The sequence below is a fragment of the Drosophila ananassae genome, chromosome 3L (assembly GCF_017639315.1).
Source record: "Drosophila ananassae strain 14024-0371.13 chromosome 3L, ASM1763931v2, whole genome shotgun sequence".
Taxonomy (NCBI): Eukaryota; Metazoa; Arthropoda; class Insecta; order Diptera; family Drosophilidae; genus Drosophila; species Drosophila ananassae.
The window spans coordinates 10,310,929-10,334,066 of record NC_057929.1 but is presented as its reverse complement, the minus strand read 5'-3'; the positions used below and the strand labels follow the sequence as shown (position 1 = coordinate 10,334,066).

At 37.3% G+C, this 23,138-nt stretch overlaps 3 protein-coding genes across 3 annotated transcripts in view; 2 read left to right on the top strand and 1 right to left on the bottom strand.

Moving 5' to 3' along the window:
• Positions 1–47: 47 nt before the first annotated feature.
• On the bottom strand, positions 48–3,013 carry LOC6496043 (calcineurin subunit B type 2). Its single transcript, XM_001960071.4, has 4 exons — positions 2,726–3,013; positions 2,421–2,460; positions 1,625–1,923; positions 48–1,567 (listed from the first exon to the last, which is right to left on the bottom strand). The coding sequence occupies exons 1-4, from the start codon at positions 2,726–2,728 to the stop codon at positions 1,397–1,399; spliced, it is 513 nt and encodes a 170-aa protein (XP_001960107.1). The 5' UTR covers positions 2,729–3,013; the 3' UTR covers positions 48–1,396.
• Positions 3,014–3,657: 644 nt separating this feature from the next.
• Positions 3,658–5,593, top strand: LOC6494557 (kynurenine 3-monooxygenase). The gene is made up of 3 exons (XM_001960070.3): positions 3,658–3,884; positions 4,060–5,109; positions 5,170–5,593. Exons 1-3 carry the CDS (start codon positions 3,777–3,779, stop codon positions 5,407–5,409), a joined length of 1,398 nt encoding a protein of 465 aa, XP_001960106.1. The 5' UTR covers positions 3,658–3,776; the 3' UTR covers positions 5,410–5,593.
• Positions 5,594–7,182: 1,589 nt separating this feature from the next.
• The window catches only part of LOC6494558, a 43,437-nt gene continuing 27,481 nt past the window's right edge, over positions 7,183–23,138 (top strand). Inside the window, 2 exon segments of the mRNA XM_032451026.2 lie at positions 7,183–8,300; positions 10,035–11,673. Of these exon segments, the coding sequence (XP_032306917.2) occupies positions 10,627–11,673 (1,047 nt within the window). The 5' untranslated portion in view covers positions 7,183–8,300; positions 10,035–10,626.

The window sequence follows — 23,138 nt, the reverse complement described above, 5'->3', positions numbered from 1 at the left end:
CAAGTGCTCTCCCACCAAACTGTCAAAATGGAAAACCATTGTTTGCGTTCTTGTGTATAATTGTATTTTTATTGAAGGATTTGCTTTTTATTGCTTCGACTGCTATCGACTGGCCAGCAAATCTTGATCTCGAAGTCGATTAATTTCTTTTTTTTTTGGATAATGCAAAATGGTTGAATTGATTAGCTAACAAATTGAGTGGCGATTGTGCAAAATTTGTTGTTAATTTGTAAAAATTTGTAACATGCATGTTCTTAATATATATTTTTTTGTTGTTTTTGTTTTTTTAACTAGTATCTTGAAGTATAAAAAAAATTGTTTAATTTTAATATCGCTTGGCGCCGCATGGCATTGCTTCATATGTATTTTATGTATAATTATTCGATTTGAAGTTAACTCGTTTTGATAATCCGTCAAATGTAGCATATTTTTAGATAATTTCTCGAGGCATAATTCTGTGGGAGAATTAATTAAAATTTAAGTATTTTGCATTTAGTTTTGTTTGTTTTTTTTTTTTTGGGGGTAAAAGGGTAGTTAGAGTTAAGAAAACTTGTCTCAATATTCCATTCATTATTATGCTGTTTTGTTAGTCAAGTTATATAATATAAAAATACGTTAGATTATAACATTCGATTAGTACAAGTATGTATGTATAAATATATAAAAAGTACACAACGTGTAAATTAGACTAAGTCAATAGAGGAGAGCTCCTTCGGGCAGGTGGCTTAGCTGCCCCTCGTGCTTCTTGTGTTTAATTTAATATTCCCATATTTTTTAAAATTTTCTTTTCATCATTTTTAGCTTCAGCTTCATCATCTTGTTTTTGTTTTCGTTTTGTTTTTGGCAAAATCACAGGAGAATTAGAAATAATTAACGTAAACTTAGGACACATCAATGTGAGATAGAGTGGGGTGTGCGTGCGTTTTTTAGGAAAACTTGGTTTTGATTCAACTTGGTTTTCTTTATTTTTGCCTTCACTTGCAATGAGTTTGTTTTTTAGTTTTTTAATTTTAGTTTTCGATTTTAAGGTTTTCTTTCAATTCATTTCATTAATTGTATATTTGTATAATAAATTATGACTATATATGCATGTATATATGTATATAGATGTATATATTAAAAGAAGTACATAAGTAGGAGGCGCATTATTCCACTTTTCAACTTAGGATAACAACATTGCCCTACTCTCTGACTGACTCTGACTCTGAACTGGCTCGCTAAACGGCTTATAACAATATTCAACTAGAGAATCGCTGATCGAATAAAAAATATAATTAATAATCATAATAATAGTTGTGATTGTTGTGATAAACGAGGGATGCTCGACGCATGTACAAAAGAATAAATAAATTGCGTATAAAAAGGATCTGCTGCTTTCTGTTTTTAAAACCTATTTTTAGACGTCAACAACCATCTTCTTGTGTATGTCCGTGTTGCCGACCACCGAGCAGAACTCATCGAACGATATCTTCCCATCCTCGTCCTTGTCCGCGAATCCGATTGTCTTGTCAACGATCTGCTGCAGTTGCGTGTCCTTCAGATTGTTTCCCACCATCATCTTTAACACCTGCAATAGATTACACTCTTAGTAGTGGCATTAAGTCATTAGTAATAGTTATGTTACCTGAAACAGTTCTCCGTTGGATATATAGCCATCGTTGTCCATGTCGTAGATGCGAAAGGCGAAGCGCAGCTTCGACAGCTTATCGCCCTTGACACTGAACTGTGAGACGCCCTGGATGAACTCCTTGAAGTCCACCTCGCCGTTGCCATCGGCATCGAAAATGTCAATCACTCGCTGGACCAGTGGGTTCTGTTGCAGCTCCGGCAGCGACATGAACTCGTCCACACTCAAAGCTCCGGAGTTGTCGAGGTCCAGTTTGCGGAAGCGTTTTCCCAAGCGACGGATCTCATCGGCGTCGACTAAATAAAATAATTATTATTACTAATTACTCAGTTATTATTTAAATTAAGATAAAGAGACTATGACATCATACTCCCAAGGGCCTAGGGGTTTTTAGTTTATTAAAATATAAAATAAAATATCTCGTATTTGAGATAGAAATGTTCGTTTGTGGATTATTTTTAGCGACAGGTTGTCTGTCACGGCAACGGAAGGTGTAACAGAAACAGATTCTAGAATGCCAATTTCGAAATTAGCCAAATATTTTCGAAAATAAAACCAGTTAGGATGGGTTGTAAACGAAATTCCTCCAATGCCACGTTTTGTTAGCTATTTTATTTCCATATAAGTATGTATTTTTTTGTTTGTACATATATATATATGTATATATGTATGTATATATATATATGTATTTCGTAAAGTGCCGTTGTTTGCATATTCATAAACAGCTGCCATTCCCATTCCCATTCCCGTTCAAATGACATTGACGACTGAAGGAATTCCCTCCCATACTTACAATTGGAACACATTTCCATGGGCAGTGATGTTTCATTTCCCTGCACAAAAGAGAGAGAAACGTATTAAAATTTATTTTAGAATACAGAGCTAAAAATCGCAAAAAATTTATTGCACCAGCAGCAGGTGGGGTGGGGAGGGTGGAGGAGAATGTAAATCGAAAATGGGTGCTGATATGGAAATTCCAACTCTCTTAGTTCACTTTATCTTATTATTTTTTTTGGTTATTTTTATTCTCCCCCTGCACCTCGTCTGCTGGCTGGCTTGTCTGACATTTTGGCCATATTTTGGTCGCACTTTTATTACCATTTTGATTTTGCCTTTTGTGGATCTCCTTGGATGCTATCTATAGTACAAAAATGTTGGCCTTTTTCTTCGCTCTGCGTTCGCTCTCTCCGCCGTTTTTCCTTTAATTTCCTTCAAAATCCTTTGGCCACGGATGTCCTGCACATGCTAATCGGTTTCCTCAACTTTAACTTGTTATTTTGTTGTGGAATTTCTTAATTTTCTATTGTGCATTTGCAAAAAAAGTAGCACGAGTTTTTGTTGCTTTTATCGATTCGCGTGAGACTATCGATAAACAAAACTAATTGGAAAAAAAACCTAAAAGATTTCATTTAAATTTTAGAATTTGATTTTAATTTTGTCCAATATTTATATTATATTAAGCAAATATTATATTAAGCCCTTTTTTAAGCGAAAACATTCTAAAGTATGGAATTCTACCCATGAAACTACACTTCTACATGCCATTTTACACGATATTTTATCTTTTTATTTTAAAATTAAATTCTTGGACACTTTTGATGGTATATTTGTATAATTTTAATAGCAAAATTTTCAAAATATAGTTACATAAATAAATGGACAAATAAAAATAATTATATCGTCTTAAACATTACAATTCGGACTGAGCGCGCAAGGGCTAGACAGTGATTTTAATCGATAGTTCAGTGACTGCGTAAAATAACGAAATACCTATTGCCTATTGTAATCGACAATCGGCGCCCTTTTTGAAAACCTCCATGGATCTCCTCTATTTGGAGATACACAAATTTTGTGACTAAAAACTGTTTAAATTTGTATAGTTATCTCTTATTATTTGCTGATTGTTTGTAGCATCCACAATTGTTTCTTATTTGTTTGCTTTGTGATGGAAAGTCTTGTACCCCCAAGAGGTGCCCCTTGTGCCCCTTGGCTGCGCCCAGCAGTTGGTGGGCTTCCCGCAGCAACATCAAACAAAGACAGATAGCGTTTACTGCCTAACCGACATAATCTATGCGTTAAACATTTCCCCAGCCAGTTGATGGGTTTCCATTTCACTTTATTTCACTGACAACGGTCCACCAGAGCGGTCATGAAGCCAGGAATCGTCTGTTCGGATGCCAACGGTCGCCAGGATGCGGCAGGATTGGCTGGGGAGGAAGTGCGTCGGCGCAGGGTGGCAGTAGTGGGTGCCGGTTTGGTAAGAACATCTCTCCAGAATACTTGGGACCGTCTGGAATTTTTATGTTTATTTGAGATCATAATTTATGCGTGACTCTTATCTGGACATCCGAGCATCCATCTTATCTTCTGGAAACTCCTAATCCCCGGCTCTAGATATATCTCTCTTATCAAGATGGCTTTCCTTTTCTTAGGTTGGGTCTCTGGCCGCATTGAATTTCGCCCGGAGGGGCAACCATGTGGACCTGTACGAGTACCGCGAAGACATCCGCCACGCCCTTGTGGTCACCGGTCGGAGCATCAACCTGGCCCTGTCCCAGCGCGGGCGGAAGGCCCTGGCAGCCGTGGGACTGGAGCAGAAGATCCTGGCCACCGCCATACCGATGCGGGGAAGGATGCTGCACGACACCAAGGGTAATACCCGGGTGGTGATCTATGATCCCTGCACCCAGCAGTGCCTGTATTCCGTGGGTCGGAGGCAACTGAACGAGGTCCTTTTGGATGCCTGTGATGAGCTGCCGAACATCACCTGCCACTTCAACCACAAGCTGGCCACCGTCAACCTGAGGGAGGGATCGCTGGAGTTCCGGAATCCCCAGCCAGGCGGCGAGGCCATCACGACCAGTGCCGATCTCATCGTGGGCTGTGACGGAGCCTTCAGCAGTGTCCGCCAGCAGTTGGTCCGCTTGCCGGGATTCAACTACTCCCAAATCTACATTGAAACCGGGTACCTGGAGCTGTGTATTCCCGCCGAGGCGGGAGACTTCCAGATGCCACCCAATTACCTGCACATTTGGCCGCGCGACTCCTTCATGATGATAGCCCTGCCGAACCAGGACAGATCCTTCACGGTCACCCTATCCATGCCCTTCGACATGTTCTCCAAAATCCAAACCAAAAGCCAGCTCCTGGACTTCTTCCGAGAGAACTTCGGCGACGCCCTGCCCCTCATCGGGGAGGAGCAGTTGGTGAAGGACTTCTTCAAGACGAAACCCCAGCACCTGGTGTCCATCAAATGCCGTCCATATCACTACGAGGACAAGGCCCTCATCCTGGGCGATGCCGCACACGCCATGGTGCCCTACTATGGCCAGGGAATGAATGCTGGAATGGAGGATGTGACTCTGCTCACCGAGATCCTGGACAGGCAGCTGCCGCTGGACGAGACTCTGGCCCAGTTCACCGAGAAGCGATGGCAGGATGCCTTTGCCATCTGCGACCTGGCCATGTACAACTACGTCGAGGTGGGTTATCCTTTAGAATCCTATTTCTTGAACAGGAAATTGATTCCAGACTATTTCCAGATGAGGGATCTAACCAAGCGTTGGTCTTTCCGCCTCCGGAAGTTCGTGGATACGGTGCTGTTCCGGTTCTTCCCCGCCTGGATTCCGCTCTACAACAGCGTGTCCTTTTCCAGCATGCCGTACAGTGAGTGCATCGCCAACCGGAAGTGGCAGGATCAGTTCCTAATGCGTGTTTCCGCCGCCAGTATTCTAGCCATGATTGTAACTGGCGGTGCTTTATATGTTCAGGGTCGTTCCTAACCCAGGACATGGTTATTTTCGCAAATAATCAGTGGGGCAGTGGAGGACAATCTTATCGATTCATGTAAATTTTGCATATTTTTTCAACAAAATGCCCATAATTGTATGCTTTAAATAATCCATTTTTGTATAATCTCTTAAGTGGGAAAAAGTAAAAAAAATAAAGTTGTCATTTTTATTAAAATGTAAAGGATATTTGCATCATTAAGCAGTTATCCTGGCGAATAAAGAAAAGTCTATTTTTCCTGCAGCCCTGATTGGGAAAATGTTGCTAAGATTAATGTTGCTAAACAAATGTTGCTAAGCCATTAACATGTTGCTGCAACTCACTCCACTTTTAATTAAATAATATTTTTTATTTTTAACATTACTCAGTTTCAAAATGAGCTTTAAATTTCACAAAATTGTTTTTTACATAAAGTGTTTTATAAGCAAATTTTTGGGAATTTTCCGCAATGGAAAATGTTCCTCATAAAAATTTAAAAACATTTTTAAATTCACATTCTTAGATAAGTTTGAAAATCAATGGGAAGGGCAAGTTTGCCGAAAACAAAACAATTGATAAACTATTGTTTACTGTGGACTCACGCAGGTCTTATAAAATGAAATGCATATACACATGTATGTATGTATGTGTGTATTTTAGACCCACACATGGACGATTGTTTTCGTTGGTGGCAAAATAATTGAAATTTCTTTTTGGCCGCGTGGCTACTACGCATCGCATTTGGTAGACTATCAACTGGTGGATATTTTTGGTTTTGTTTTGTCGTGTCGCTTTGCTTTTGAGGCGGCGACAGCCAAAAATACGCCTCGACAATGTGATTTTAGTGATTTCGATTTTATTTCATTTCATTATACTTATTTCTAGACCAGCCTTGGTCACGTGATCGACAGTCGTTGCATCCGGCTGTTGCAACGGAGGATATTCTAAGGGATTTCAAGGATCAACTAAGTATCCCATGGATACATTATCTTAATATCTTTATATCTTATTAATAAATGGTCATAATCCCCCCGCCGGAGCTTTGATGAAAGAGGGGGGAGAGCTTTCTATGAATTAGCATATCATTTTGTTGCTACCCCAAGTCTTCCCTCTCTGCCACCCACTCTCTGGCGCTCTCTCTCTCTTTGAGAGAGAGACAAGGTCAGGCGCTTTCTCAACGCCGGCCGGTATTTTATTACAACAACATTTACAACTCTCCGATCCAACAAAAGCTTGCTAGAAGAGTGCGCTACCTATGTATTGCCCTCCTTTTCTATGTTTAGACTCTTTTTTTTTTTTTGAGCTTTATCCGATGGATCTGATTTAATTTGGCTTAAAAGTGAAAACCCTAAACAAAACAATGGCTTAAAGCCCGCCCCTCTCTTGACCTAGTAGCCAAAACAAAAGCTAAAATCGATCGAGGGAAGCTTTTTCTGCCAAAACGAACGAACGAGAGCGGAAACGAGAATGGACAAGAGGGAGAGAAGGTGAAAATGATTTGCTCATTTCGGACTTAATTGTTGTTGCTAATAACGTTTTTTTTTGTCGAACTTTTCACTGTCGCTCTCTAGAATGGTCGGCGCCAGTGCCTCTCAGCCCCTTTGTACAGTGAAAGTTCGATAACGATAACGGATTATTATCTTTAATTTTATATTTGTTTTTTTTTTTTTAACTTTTAAAGAAAGTGCTTGTCTTGCGGCATTGAACATAATTTTTGTTTCGAGAAGTTTCTCGATTTTCTGAATTTTCGAGTAATCACTGTACTCACACACCGCTGCCGCCGAGCGGTGTCGTTCGTCTTCGCTTGCCCAGCGACTGGCAGTTGCTCAGCGACTCGACACTCAAGTAGACCAGGGTATAGCTAGTGCCAGCCAAGCCAAGAGCAACCGTTAGACATACAGTAAAATAGCAATAACCGCAACGACCTATCCACTTCCCACTGTTTATTGTTCTATAAACCAGGTGCAAGTGCAACTTTTAACAAACAACAACAATCGCGCGCCCTTGCCACCACACTTCCCAATCGATTCTCCAACAATTTTACCCCTCCCGCCTGATAAACTGATCGCAACATTCTCGAAGCTTTTTTTCGACAAGCTTATTACACATATAACCTACCAAAGCCGAAAAAAACGCGTGGTTCGCAAAGAAACGACAAAAAAAAGAAATAGAAAAAGCGAAAAAAAAAAGTGAAATTGAAATTCGAATTCAAAGTCAAAATCAAAAATCTAAAGTTATTGGAGAGTTACACATACATACATACATACAGTAAAGTGATTGCGCGTATATCTATGTGTGTGTGAGAGTGAACTATCGTATACGTGAGTGTGTGAGTGTTAGAGAAGAGTGCAAGTGCAAGTGCAACCGGTAACGGGATATTGAGAGAGAAGAAGCTTTAAAGGAAACAAAAAGGACAAAGACCCTCAAAGCAGTTAGGGCAACAATTGTCAGACCAAAAAAAATTTGTCTGAAACTCAGCCTACACTCGGCTTGGTTTGGTTTCACGTTTCGGGAGTATTATTCCAAAATCAAAACCAAATACCCGAACCAATCGCCGCCATCCTGGCACGCCGTTCGTTGTTAGTGTGAGGCGTAAGGCGGTTCGCCGTAACGGTTAACTCACCCCACACCCCTGCTGCCCGTCGTCGATAGCATTTGACCACCCACCCACCGACCACCACTGGATCCATCCCCCACCCCTGCTACCGATAGCCGGTCGCCCCGATTGCCGATAGTCCGCCACGTCGATAGCCGCCATCGCCTTGCAGCGATAGCGAAATCCGTTAGTTCGGACAAAAAGTAACTGTATGTTCTCTCTTTTTGTGGAACTGCATCCTGCGGAACTGAAGAGAGCGTGAACTTTTGGATAATGAGCGCATAGGCACGAGCTGTCCGAATTATTCAGGTAAGAGACAATCACCGTTATCAATCTCCGCCAATTAGTGGGGTCTACGTGACTCTCCAACTGCGCTGCACCACAGATGCCGGTTCTGCCGCCGAGTGGTGTCGCATGGTGGGGTTCTGCCTAAAAAATGAAAACCAAACCAGAAATGCGGATAACGATCTAGGCACACACACACACTTGCCACCCCACCACCTCTCTTACCCGTTTAGTTTTGGCATCTGGCATTTCCGGTTTCGCTATTCTTCTTTTTTTTTTTGTTTTTGGCGTCTGTAGAATGTAGAAAACACCTTCAGATACATATTCTTCCACCCAAGATGCCTCCCTTGCACTCGAATTCAAGTTTTTTTTAATCTAAAATGCCTTAAAACAGGTAGTTTTCGGTTGATTATAACAAATATTAGATCTTTTTAATCTACACTGTACAAAATAATTTGAAACTCTATAAGAATGCAATAAAAAAGGTGCATCAGACTCAACAGTTGTTGTTATTTTAATTGCAATCGGCAACTGTTTACGGATTCGAAGAACTCGTTATTTCATATTTCTCCGGATAAACACTAGAACTGGACTGCGATTCCTCGAATTTTCCAGTGTAGATCGCATTATTTTAAACAAAAAAAAAAAAAGAATAATGTCTAGCATTATCTGTGAATCTGTGAAATAAATAAATAAAAAAATATATAGCAGGCATTATTTGTTTTAATGATCTAGTTCGAGGCACTAAAGTGGTTCACAGATGACTGGCAGTTGATAGAAGCTCCGTAATCATAGCATGCCAGCCGGCCGAAAAATCTCTGAAATTTTAATATCCATAACGCACTGAAACGAATCTAACTGGTCGTTGGAGGAGAGAGAGGAGCCATTAAGTGCAGTTCGCATCAATATTCCTGGAAAAGTAATCATCAATATTCTCATCATAACCCTAAAAAAACAACAAATTGATTAATTTCGTAAGGGGGCACCTTTAATTTTATTATTAAATACAGTAAGTTCCCAAGTAAGGCATAGATATTAAATTGGAGACTTAATATTAATGATCTTGGGATCAGTTTACTCTCCACTTAACACACACACACGCGAGAGATGGTGAGAAGGGAAAGAAAAAAAAAACATTCCGATACAAAAACTTACATCATCGTGCTGATGCGAGAAAGAGAAGGAAAGAAACGCGCCCGCCAAATAGCAAGGCATTTACATACTAACACATATCCATACACACATACATATATGCGTAGATATATCTACATATACATATACATATATATCCAAAGACATGTGTTTTTTGTTATTGTTTTTAAATTTTTGGACTCGAACAAATAAGCAATTCATATACTTTGTACATAGATCGAGCGTTTTTAAATGGTGGGGGATTTTATTTTGTAGCTTAAGGAAATCGCGCAAAAGCCAAGGCGATAAAAACTAAACAAACCCAAAGCGAAGCGTAAGAATGAGAAGGGGGTAGGGGGGGTTGGTGATATGATGCGTTCATAAATTTCCGAAAAAAGTATTAAACGATCTGCTGGGTTTTATAAAAATAAATCAACGGCATGTAGAATACATAAACAATGGGAAATACCGAAAACAACATGACATAGAAAATAACCAATAACTAATTTTGTCTCTCTCTCTCTATCTCTCTCTCTTTACATGTCTGCGTGTGATCCTACATTCTTCCTGGTGCTTTCTCCTTCCTCTCTCTCATTCTCTCTATTACGGTAAATGGCATCCTAAAAGGGGTAGCAGCAGACAAGCAGCAGCATCGAAGTCTACAATAACAGCATTTTTGCAAAAAAAAAACAAAAATCAAGAAAGAAAGAAAAAAAGACGCAGTTGAAAAAGTGTTAGCAAGTGAAGAAGAACAAGATCAACAGAAAAGAGAGCAGAAACAACTTTAATGAATTTCGTGATTAAAAACATTTCAAAGGTACAACAAAAGCTCATTTAATATAAAAATAAGAAGAACGCAACAGCAAGAGTGAGTGAAAAAAAAAAATAAAAATATATATTTAAAATCGTGGCACAAACTAAAAACACAACAAAAACAAAAAAAAAAAGCTCTCCGTTGAAACGAAAACGAGAGCGAATGTACGAGTGTGCGAGTGCGAGTGAAATAGCAAAAGCGTGAAAAGAGCGAGCGAGCGAGAGACAACAACAAAAAGCGAAGTAAAAACCAAAAGGCAAGCCAATTGCGCACGGAACGTAGAACGGAGAAAACTAACGGAACTCGCGAGCCAAACAGCACACGGAATATAACGGTATAAAACGACATTAACGGTTAACGGTTACAACTCTAAAATCGATCAAAAGGCTATTCAAGAAGAAGAAGATGGTAAACAAGGCCAACGGCAAGGCGCTGGGGCAGAAGGCGGACAAGGACAAGGAGAGGCTAAAAGAGCGAGAGGCAATGTTGCCGGCGGCGGGCAACAGCAACAATAATAGCAACAACAACAACATCACGCAAATGACACAGAGCAACAATAGCAATAAAGCGAGCAACAAGGGTAACAACAACAATAATAACAACAACAATAAAGGCTCCAATGTCAAAACAAACAGTAATAAGAAGAATGGAGGAAAAGGACAACAAAATCAACAGCAGCAGCAACAACAACAGCAGCAGCAGCAGCGCAGCAAGAAAGCCAAACCCCAAAGGCAACAGATATTCCTCCAGTCGTTGCCACGCGACACCAGCAATTACAACAACAGAAGCAATAGCAATAACAGTAGCAGTAGAAATAGTAGCAACTGTGGCAACATACTTGCAACATCAGCAGCAGCAACATCCCCAGAGACACTTCCAACACACTCGGACATCAGTCTGAAGGTCAACTCAGGTGAACTTTTAACCGCCGCACTGACCGTACCATGTGCCAAGTGCTCCAAGCCAGCTATGATCTCCACCTTGACCACCACTGTTGCCGCCTCCTCGTCCTCGTCCTCGGCCTCCTCGGCTAGCTCCGCCCTATCGACCACCAGCTCCTCCGGATCGGAGACTGCCAGCAATCATTCAGCGGAACTCAGTTACCCGGAACCGGTTGTTTATTCCGGCAAGCAGTATCGCAAATCCAAATCCTATATGGGTGCATCCCAGTACAACAACAACAATTCCTATCAATCGAGTGGATCGAGCCGGGCACCAAGCTCCTCCGGCGGCAGTAATGGCAACCATGTGGCTTATAGACGCTCTCATAGCGATCGCCGTAATTCTTTCGATCGCACCTTTGCCTTCCGGAATCGCGACTTTGTTCCCATTGTGCCGCCGTCGCGTCCCGTCCTCTCGTCCTCAAACATAGCCGGAGTGATGGCCAGTTCCACCAAGTTGACGATCATCGAGCGGTTCGGCAAGGGCCGAGTCGCATATCCCATAATGCAGGTGAGTCTCAGGCATAGTCTCTATAGCGACAAAACCAGATAGTAGAAAAAATAAAATAATCAACTACTAGAATCTAGAATCTATAGTCTAGATTAACATGATTGTTGGCGGAAAAACATTTTCCATATCAAGTATACGTATTTTATTACGTATACGTAGGTAGTACCTGCTAGGAGCTCTATAGATACTCTCTCACTATTCTATTTAAAACTGAGACAATAGATTTCATTATATTTTGGTTTATAATCTATGATTTTTACATTAAATAGTATATTTTAATAAATATAATATAATAAAAAGTAAAGTTCTTCGGATAAAATCTTCGTAACTAAGACTATGTACCACAGATTCCCCCATCTAGACTTCTGAGAGATAGTTTTAAGGATCTCTCTCTCTAGATCCCTCTAGAAATATCCCCATTACAATAATCATATAATTTTTCAATATAAATTCGAAGAGTTATAATCTCATTAAACTATTAAAACTAAGATTTTTGAATTTATATTGTACCTATAGGTGAGAGTTAAGATCCTTCTCTTTATACATCTCTCTTGAAATATCTCCAATATTATTATGAATTTTTAAATTTTAGTACAAAATCTTAAAAGTTTTATAACCACATTCAGAAAAATCTCTTATTAGTATCTTAGTTATTATAACTAAGATTTTAGACCACAGATCCCCCTATCCAGAGTTCTAAAGTTAGTTCCTAACTAGTTAGTTTCTTCTGTTTATAGATATTTCTATAAATAGTCCCATTGTTATTCTCATTATTATTATAATTATAACTACTCTTTGGCCTTAAGACTTTAAGATTTTAGGTCTTATATAGAGAACTATATAGAGACCCATAGTCTTGTAGAGACTTATAGACCCTTCTCTCTCTAGATCTTTTCGGAAATATCTCCATTATTATTATTATTTTTTCAATGAAAATTCTAAAACTGGAATATCTAATTGGTTATCATAGAGAACTTCTATAGAGGTATCTGCATTATCTGATATCTGATATAATCTGCAATAATATTAGATCTCTTTCAATATAAATTCTGAAAATTACAAACATACTGGGAGTATATTATGAGTTATTATGTAATATCCTTATAGACCTATTGGATCTATAGATGAGTGTTATTTCTAGAGTCTAATTCATTTTAGAAATATATCCATTATAATAATATTATGTTTTCAATAAATGTTCTGAGAAGTATTATCACAAATACTGAAATATTTAAGATATTCTTTGGGAATTAAAAGTAAGATTTTAGACCTTATAGACCTTTACAGACTTGTAGATGAGAGTTGATATGCTTCTTTTTAAAAATAGTCTCTAAAAATAGTATATCCATTATAAAACAACTATTATGTTTTCAATAAAAATACTGAAAAGAATAATAGCCCATACTGGAAATTTCTCATTATTTATTATAACTACTATTGACCACCTTATAGATGACAGTTAAGATCTTCTCTCTCCCCAGAACCTAGAACCTAGACCAGACCCTTCTAGAAACACCTCCATTACTCCCATTATTTCACTGTAAAGCTACGCTTCAAATGCAATATTTGTTCTTGTGAGAAATGGAGAAGCTTTCGTAACTTTCCATTAGTTGGCTGGTTGGTTGACGGTTGCCACATTTCGAGAAGTTACCGTTCTAATCAGCCTCAACCGCTGCCAGCCAGCCAGCCAGCCAGCTACCGAAGGAAGCGGCCATAATTAATGGCAGAAAAACAAGACCCGGTGATAAGAGTGGGCTGGAATTGGAGGAGAAAGCGGGCTGGACGGGCGAGAGGTGGGCTTACTCGTCTATATATTTCTGATAAGCTGATTTCATTTCGGGAGTCGATGAGTTCTTTTTTTTTAAAACTTCAGATACTACTTCTTGGGAGTCACTGGAGGAGGTACCTTTTCCCACTTTCCGATATATTGTTTTGCAATTTCTTATCACCTTATCACACAGTTCTTTTTTGATTCTTTTTGTTTTCATTCAGAGGGTTATGCACTTGAGGGAAAATATTACGTATACGCCCTGTCCTACAACTGACAGGCCTAGCTAGTGATTTTGTGCAATCGGGAGACGACAAATGCGATGCTAATATACGGAAATAGAGTCTTGCCTTGAATCTCCGTCACTCTTAATGGCTAGCCTGTATTTTTTTTTTTTTTTCAACAAATTTGAAACAAAATCTCAGCCAGAAGTTTGAATCTTTAAGTATTTTTATGCAAATTCTTCGCTGACGTCTGCATGTTGGGCATTTTATTGTGGAAAAATATCAACCGAAAGTGGTTTGATTAGCATGTGCTGCCTGCTGCCTCGGCACTTGGTTAGTTACCAAAACTAGTTCTAAACCAAATCAGGAAAAAAAATAATACAAAAAACAAGACAGACAGATGCGAAAAGTGAAACTTGTTTTTGGGTTAAGACTTGGGGTCTAGTTGTGGGTCTTTTAAATACATACTTCCCCAAAAGACAATGCCCTTCCTTTTTACAATAAGTATATAGTTGGATTATATAGTTTACAATTTTTAGAGCCAACTTGCAGGGCCCAGTTCCTCCCCCGATATCTTCAGCTAATTGAACAACTGTTTCAACAAGTTTGCTTAGCCTTAGCATTGCCTTTGGCTTTGGCTTTGGCCTTCGAGTCGTAAACAAAAACACAACAAAAACTAGACGAAAACATTGAAATATATTTTGAAAAACAATCCCAACACACATTTTCAAATGAATCACTAGAATGGGCCCCCCCAGACATCCCGCCCCACGTGAATCTCAATATTTTGGTGGCACAGTGGCCTGAGGTCTCTCAGTTTAGTGGCAAATTCCGTTTCGGCTTGGAAACAAATCTCTAAACACGTGGCACCCACTCTTGAGCGACGGAAGCGAGCCCATTTTGATAAGATAGTGCTCTAGTTGAGCTCTTTTTCGGCATATATGCATATCTACTGGCCCTGGCAGTAAAAAAGTAATGCTGGCTATCACAAAAAAACAAAAAAAAAAAGGTTTAAAATTAAGTTTTAATTTAACTTTTAATTAACCACTTAGTCCGTCGGTTATCAGAATCTCGGCAGGAACTCTCGAAGAAATAGAAAATAAATCTTTTGAGTTGCGGGATGTTATCGCATAAATACCATAGTCCCAGTTATCGCAGGAAGTTCCACTCTCTAGGCAGATAACCATCAAACAAAGAAATATATAATATATATTTCTTATTATTATTTTCGTTGTAATTTTTAGAACTAAAATTAAACAGATCGTACCATAATTATGAAACAGAAATAGGGGATTTTCAGGCTTATCAGTAAGGGGTTTCCTTCTAATATATATTCTACTTTATAGGTTCTAATATATATTTGAAAAATAGCAACTCTTCTGCTTACGTCAAGGCTCAGTGTCAGTGGCAGTCAGTTCTATATGCGGACTGGGAATGTGTTATATGGACAGGTGGAAATGTTTGCAAAGAAACGTCTGAGTTACGAACTTTTTCTAAGGCAGCTGTTATAACTCCCATTCCCCCACAAATCATATAAATATGATTATCTAAATTGGCAAATATAATAATATTTAAAATATATATTTTAAACCCTTTTTTTTGTCTTAATTATTTGGCTCAGTAAATATTACGCTACTAAATTGCATATTGTTTTTTGAAAATTGCCACAGCTGCTGTGTGTGGCTTCAGTTCGCTTCCACCAACTCAACTGCGTAGTAAAGTCATTTATAAATAATATTTGGATGGCCAAGAGGTGCAGTGGTGTGCGATTATTATTATTATTATTTTTGATTATGGAAATCACTGGCAGAACAAACAAAAAATAATAAGAAAAAAGAAATGGTTGATGGAGGCGTGAAGGGGTTCCTATCACGTGTGCTTGAGATTTTCAACGCTTATCGTTTCTGCCAGAAAGCGTGCAAAATATAATAAATAATAGAATTTGGCTAGAAGCGAAGAGAGAGCATATACACCTCTCCAGGTGGATAGAAAGTTTCATGACTATTCAAATTTTTTGTGTTATTTTATCAACAAGCAGCACCAAGCACCCCCTGAAGGCAAAAACAGAAGCTTTTTAGCCATTTTGCGCCTAGTTGCCTGTTAGAGTATTTGTTTTGGGCTGTCTTTTGAGCTGAGCCTGAAAATAGGCAATAGAAAAGGGGGCTTGGTTTGTAGAAATACTAGAAAAAAATTACTAGAAAGGTTTAAGGGATTTGGAGGTTGTAGTTTTATTTATTTTTTAATAAGAAACATCTTAAAAAGTTTTATTAAAAAGTGTTTCAGAAAACTAACTTGACTTAGATATTCTTTTAATATAATAATAGTTTTTATAGGAATTATATTATTAGGAATAATAGTTTAATAATAGGATTTTAATAGTTTTTTTTTAATTAGGGGGTAAGTCTATAAAGATTCTGAAATAATATGAAAGAAGAATAGTCTAAGAAACAAAGTCTAATCTAGTAATGATGACCTCTTAACCCCCATTACTATTATCTTTATATCTTTGAGAAAACAAATATTCTATTTATTTCCCCCACTTTTATGTCATTTCTTTCATAATAAAAATAAATAAATAACAAATAATAAATCAAATGAAATAACTTAATAACAATAACCATGAAAATGGTCAGCACTGATAAGATGTGAAGACATGCAGAGGAACTTGAAATGTTTGCGGTCGCCGCAACACAAACAAATGCAATATTGCTTTATTTATTTATTTATTGTTTTTGTGCCGTGTGGAGAGGTGCCTGTTGCTGTCGCGATAAGGAAAGTGTGAGAGAGCCGAGGAGCCGAGCCGTACAAGTTCAATTCGATGTTGATAATTCCTAGGCATTCCAATCAAAGAAATTTTATTTATTTTTAAGGCACTTTGTAGATCCGAGATTGCATTTGAGAGAGGAGAGAGAGGGAGTAGTGGTGACAGGCCACTTGACTCGGATCTGGCAGGGCTCTACATTGTGTGGTAAGGTGCCTACTATCTGGCTGATAACCATGGCTCGGCTCAAAGTAGACAGCGCCTGTCACGGCACGGGCACACGATTCTCAATGAAACTCAGGGGACAGGAATTGCACTTGATTTAACCGATAGTTTATTGAACTCGCTGCTGTTTCCACAATCAGATGCAATAACAATCGATGATCTAATCACCAAAGCGATAAAACGATAAATGTTAGTGATGGCAGGTGACAGTGTTACCATAGCTCTATTATTTCTTATCGCTTCTTAAAAAGGCCTAAAGGATTGTTCAAATCTTTCTCTTTATTTTTTAACTCTACGTTGTTTGTTAATTGTGCCTCCAAACAGACTCTAAATTGGTAAGAAACTACAAAAAATTGTGCACTTGTGTTGGATTGTGTACGTAAATTACTTGTTAGCCGCTGCCACTTGCATTCCTTTGTTGCAAATGCAACAAAATGCCTTGCAATGCATTCGCGTGCACCTTTCAAATTTTTTTCAGCTTCGCCTAATCTCCGAGTTTGACTTGCAATCGGCATTTTGTGTTTCGTGTTATTGTTATACACTAGCTGAGGGTATTTTAAGCCAGCCCACAAGCTTACGATGGACGTTAAAAAATCACTAACGATCTGCCATCAATCATACATCGAAAATGCCTTGCATCTTTTTATTATTTAAAAATTTATTTTGTGCCTTAAAGAGTCTCTTAAAAAATATAATTTTTAATTATTGTTTTGCAGACTTCTCTTGCAAGTCTCTGGCCTTGAGACCTACACGACGCAGTTTTCTACTAAAAAGTATCTTATCTCTCTGCCTATATAATTTTTATTATTTTCTTTTTGAAATTGTGCTTCGGAGAGCATTCGATTAGGTCATTTAACGAGATGCTACTTCGTAGGTGTCTGGTCTTGTTGTGCTTGTGTGTTTATTAGCGGCCTCCTCAATTTGGTATTTAAAAGACATTTAACATTTATGCTTGAGTAGCGCTTTATAGCCGGCTCTCTGACATTTAAATCGGCTTCTGTATCGCCAGAAATAATCCAAAAGATGAAAATTCTTAAAGTTTCTATATGTTTTATTGAAGTTTCTATCGACTGACTATATGATTGTGTAATTGTGTTTCCGAGAAGTAAAGCCTAGAAATAGATTCCAATGTTGCCAAATTGCTTTCTGATAAAAAAAAATAGTAAAAAAAAAATAGAAAAACAATTTATCTATTGTATCTGTGGCAGTGTATGGGTTTCTTTTGTGGTTCTGTGCGTGACACAAGTTACTTCCGGCAATTATCAGCATTTTTGGAGCTGTCTTCGTTTCATTTTTCCATTTTTTTTGTCAAAAAATAATGAAAACACAAGCATATACCGAAAAATACTAATATTTTTTAACAATAATAAGTGGGTTGAATCCGATTTTCGTTTACGCTTCAGTGTGACTTTGAAAAAAAAACACCAAAATTCGTAAATAATAATACGAACTAATTTTCCTATAATTATGACGAAGCAAAAATGGCTCTTTTTTTTTGGCAAAATTGCAATTTTAAAATTGGGTCTAAAGGTAGAGGAGTGGCGAGCTATTCAATAATAGAAACAGAAAGCTATTATTATACTACTCCAGTACTTTAGTACCTTTGAAGTCAAAAAAATAACATTTCATTGGAAAAATAATCCTATTTTGTTGTAATCTAAAACGTGTTCAGTCTCTGTGTAGTATAATTTGCAATTCATGTAAGATCAGATTTATAATTACTCCCCCGGTTGATCGTCAATTGCACGTAATCGAAGTGAATAAACAATATCTTCTATATGAGTAGTGAGTAAGTGACTCACTCTCCACAGCCTCACGTGCCAAAACAACGTTGTTTATTCCCACTTTAATATTAATTATTAAATTGGAGTTGGTTTTGTTTTTTTATTTATGATTTTGGAGCGTTTTGTGAGAATGCGGATGGGTTGAAAGGCGGATTCTGTTTAGAAATCTATTTATATGGCTCCCAAGTCAAGCCACTTTACTCCAAATCGTTTATTGTTCCGCTTTTGTTATAAGAAGTTTCAAGCAAAAAATAATCAAAAAATATACGTAGTTTTCAGTTACGCTTGAGCATTATGAGCCGCTAATTCCTAATTCTTTTATCGCCAAAGTCCTCAACTCCGCTCTGAAGATTGCCTTTGGCAAGGTCGTTCGTTTTTGGCCAAAAAAAAAACAGATACAAACGTGAAATATTAGTGCAAGAAACCGTTTATGCATCGGCTGATGATTTCTTGGAATTTTTAATGTGACTTCATGCAAAACTTGGTGGTTCAACAGGTGTCGGAATGCCAACTCCAAAGACTCTATACCATAGTCTCTATATATGCGTGTCTTATTATTTATTTCTTTTCTAATTTTTGGCTTTTTGTTTTGGTATTTTTGGTGTTTTGTTTTTTTCCTTGCGGCTATTTGCCAACTTGGTTTCGCTGCTAATGCGCAAAAAAATAAAAAGAAAAAAATAAAATAAAAAAAATTAAAGAAGAGCCAACACTTAATATCAAGTTTTTTTTTTTTTTTTGAAGGGTTTCAACACTTGAGTGAGGTATGTGCTCGAGCAGATCGACAGCCCGCCAAGCCAGCCAAGCCAGCCAGCCCAGAGACCTTATACCAATTACTTTAGTCGATTGTTGTTGCTTCAAGACTTGAGTAATTAATGCTCCACTTAATTACATGTATTTTAAATTGGCTTGAGGTTGGCTTGGAATTTAAAGGCTTTTTTCATAATTATAATATTGTTGAAGGGGTAGAGGAGGAGTACGGCAGGGGGAGTTATTAAAAATAAGGTAATATTCGCAGTGTGAAAGTATTTTATAATATCAGGAAAGTATTGCTAATAGTATTGTCTAATAATAGTAACTAATTCTATCTTATAAAATCATCTAATAAATTGGGTTCTTCATAATTATAATATTCATCAAGAGACAGATAAGTTTTATAAAATATATTTAATAATATTGTAATAATGCGTTTTAAATAAAATATTCATTTCTAATCATCTTTTAAAGCTTGGACTTGAAAGTCTTTTCATAATTATATTACATATTATTTAAAGATTCAAAGGAGAGTTATTTAAAATAATTTATATTAAATAGAATCTGCTTATAGTCTTCCCATTTCATAATACTTGAAAACTATGACTAATAAGGGTCTAGTGTCTAGTAATCCATCATTTATACAATCTTTAATGCGTTCTTGAATCTAATAAATAGAATAAAAACAGAATAATAGATCTGAGCCGCTTTTAAAGACTATTTCATAATTAAAATACAGTTTGAGAGTCATAAGAGGAAGATTTTAAAATTTAATTACTTGAAAAATAATTAATTTCATAATAACTTGAAAGTCCAATAATATTGTCTAATAATCGTTTATAAAACCCTAAATGCGTTCTAAATAATAGATTGGATTAAAAACTTATTCGAAATCTATAATCGGTTCACTTTGATTGCGGCGTTTGAGTCTGAGTCTGAGTCTGACTCTGAGAGCCAGTCAGTCAGTCATAGTCAGTCATATATATATATATGTATAGATACTTATGATTATAAATCTCATTGTATAAGCTGATTTGGTTTTGAATGCATATTCATTGGGTTGATATTTGTTGTTGTTGTTATTGTTGTTGTTGGTTAAAGAGGCAAATTAAAACGCCAATTGCAAGAAATGAAAGGCAACAGCAGCAACAATTTGAAATTGAACGCATTTACAGCAGCAGCGCAGCAGCAAGAAACATTGGTAGGTTTGGCCTGGTCTCTTGGTCTTAGCCACAACAACAGCAAACAACAACAATAATAAGCCAAAAACAACAAGCCAACTAACCAAACCAACCACCAACCGAACCACCAACCCAACAACCACCATCCAACCACCTTCAATGTCAATTCAATGCAGGTGGCTGGGGCTATAACTGCTGCGCCCCAGCCAAGCTTAACTCGATTCAGTTTCAGTTTAAGTTTCAGTTTCAACTACAGCTTCAGTTTCAGTTTCTGTTTCTGATTCAGCCTTTGGCTCTCAGCCTTTTGGCCAAAAGCACTGTCTCGCTCGCCGCCTTGATTTATCTGTAACGCTCTTTGGAGACCAACACTCCGACACCCTCAGATACTGGACTCTGTCCGCTTAATTGTTTTTTTTTTTTTACTTGGATCAAAATTATAAGAAAAAAAATAAAAATAAAAATGAAATGTTATGTAATCGCATTATAGCTATAATTGTATAGGAATGTGTGAGGGACGAAGTGTCTGATCAGATTCCAATTTTTATATATTTTTAAACAATTTTTTAATTGATCTGCAAAGCGTTGAAAAGCAAGGTGTTTCAGGATTTTTATAATCAGGGGTTATAGAGAGGGAGTGGGTATCAGAACACGTCCCGGATCTCTGGCTTTTAGCTCTGTCTCTGGTCGATCGATTAATCAAATATACATTTTGTGTTTATATAGTTTTTAAAGAATTTTTCATTTATCTTCGAAGCATAGAACAGCAAGGTGTTTGCAGGATAATCAGGTGTTATATAGATGGTATAGATATAGAGAGAGTGGCTTTCAGATCTGCCTTGTTTATCGATTAATCGAATATGAATTTTTTAACAATTTTTGAATTGATCTTTAAATCAATGAAATGCAAGATGTTTTAGATTCATATGAATTTTTAGAATCAAATCTTATATAGAGCGGAGTATAGAGAGAGTGGGTTTCAGATCTGCCTTCCCGGATCTGCCCCGTTTATCGATTAATCGAATATGAATTTTTTAACAACTTTCCAATTTAATTTCAAAGCATGGAACACCTAGATGTTTTAGAATCTTAATAATCAGATGTTAAATAGAGGGAACTATAGAGGGATTGTTTCTCAAACCACCTCCCGGATCTCTGCCTCTGGCCTATCGGTTAATCGAATATCAATTTTTGCATTCGCTCTATCAAATGGCTTATTGTGTTTTGATTTATTTGAAAAACAAGCCACACCCATTAATGGCAACCCAAATACTTCTCGGCCTTCTAGGCCGCCCCTCTCGACCGATCAGGTGAATGATGAAGGATTTAAGCCCAAGACCCAGTGCAGGCAGTGCAAGAAATACTTTAAAAAACAAGGAATACCATGAGATATAATATTAATAGATTTATAGAAAAGATTTCTTGCAGTGCCAGAGGTACATAGAGGTGCCTCATAGCACCACTCTAGCGGCGGCTTACAGTTCACTGTGTCTCTGTGCGCCAAACTGGAAAGATCGGTTTCAGGTTTCAAGGACTTTTCGGTGGACATTCACTTTTATCCGCACGTAAGCACGTATATGAATTTTTGTAAAGAACCACTCGAAAAAAAAAATTAAACAAAAAATAAATGAAGAAAACAAGAAAAACCCAAAAAATAAAGAAACAGAAATAAAACTCAACTCTTGACGGCGAATTAAGTTCGAGTGGTGTTGGGGCCTAAACTGCATTTTTGTGACTTGAGTTCGAGTTCGGTGGCAAGTAACTGGAGTTTCAAGCTTACTGCTGCTTCTTATTCTTCCTCCACCCAACCGCCAGCCACCCCCCTTTCCTCTATAAGTCCAGGCCTCGCCCCAAAGCTTTCAATTTGACTTTCAATTATTTGTTTTTGTTTTTTTTTTTCGTTTCTCTGCATCTTGCTGAAGCTGGAGCTGTTCAATAAAGCAACGGTACATTGTATTTGCATTGTTTTTGCGCTTTTTTCACCGTTTTAGCTTATCTGCATTTAAGAGCGGGATGGGGCGAGATAAAAGAGGAGAGGGAGAGAGACACACTTGTCTTGTTTCATTTGCCGTTGCTTTTGCCCTATAAACCGCAAGTGCCTGGAGAGCGGCTACTTGATTTTTTGAATCTTAAAGATACATTTTACTCTTGAGAGGATCTCTCAGATACTTATTATAAAAAGGGTGCTAGAGTAGGAATTTTTAAGTTTAAATTATTTTTTATTCTTGCTAGATAATTAATAATATTTTTTTTTAATTTAATATTCTTAAATAAGTATTTCTTAGTTCGACTTAGCTTCTACTTGGTTTTTTGAATCTTAAAGATACATTTTAGAGGATCTCATAGATACTTATTCTTATAAGTAGACTGGGACTGGGAGTAGGAATTTTGAAGTTTAAATGATTTTTATTGCTTCCAGTTAATTAATATTAATTCTTTTTTAAATTTAATTTTCTTAAATAATTATTTCTTAGTTCGCCTTAGCGGCAACTTAATTTTTTGAATCTTAAAGATACTTTTTAGAGTATCTCTCAGATACTTATTATAAAAAGGAGACTGGAAATAGGAATTTTTAGCTTTAAATGATTTTTTTTATTCTTGCTAGATAATTAATATTATTTTTTTCTTATAAATATTATTTTTTTAAATTTAATTTTCTTAAATAAGTATTTCTTAGTTCGACTTAGTGAACTTTTGTTTCTGAACATTACACAATAAATTATAATACGGGTTTGTGGTGGAATCCAAAAGGTTTCGTTGGCCCACCACTCTCCT

What these genes read in the sequence shown, in the direction of transcription:
- LOC6496043 (XM_001960071.4), bottom strand. An exon ending in CATGGAAATGTGTTCCAATT is followed by an intron (nt 1,924 to 2,420) that starts GTAAGTATGGGA and finishes TATTTTATTTAG; the next exon opens with TCGACGCCGATGAGATCCGT. An exon ending in CCAACGGAGAACTGTTTCAG is followed by an intron (nt 1,568 to 1,624) that starts GTAACATAACTA and finishes AATCTATTGCAG; the next exon opens with GTGTTAAAGATGATGGTGGG.
- LOC6494557 (XM_001960070.3), top strand. Translation starts at nt 3,777, where the DNA reads ATGAAGCCAGGAATCGTCTGTTCGGATGCCAACGGTCGCCAGGATGCG. An exon ending in CAGTAGTGGGTGCCGGTTTG is followed by an intron (nt 3,885 to 4,059) that starts GTAAGAACATCT and finishes TCCTTTTCTTAG; the next exon opens with GTTGGGTCTCTGGCCGCATT. An exon ending in CCATGTACAACTACGTCGAG is followed by an intron (nt 5,110 to 5,169) that starts GTGGGTTATCCT and finishes GACTATTTCCAG; the next exon opens with ATGAGGGATCTAACCAAGCG.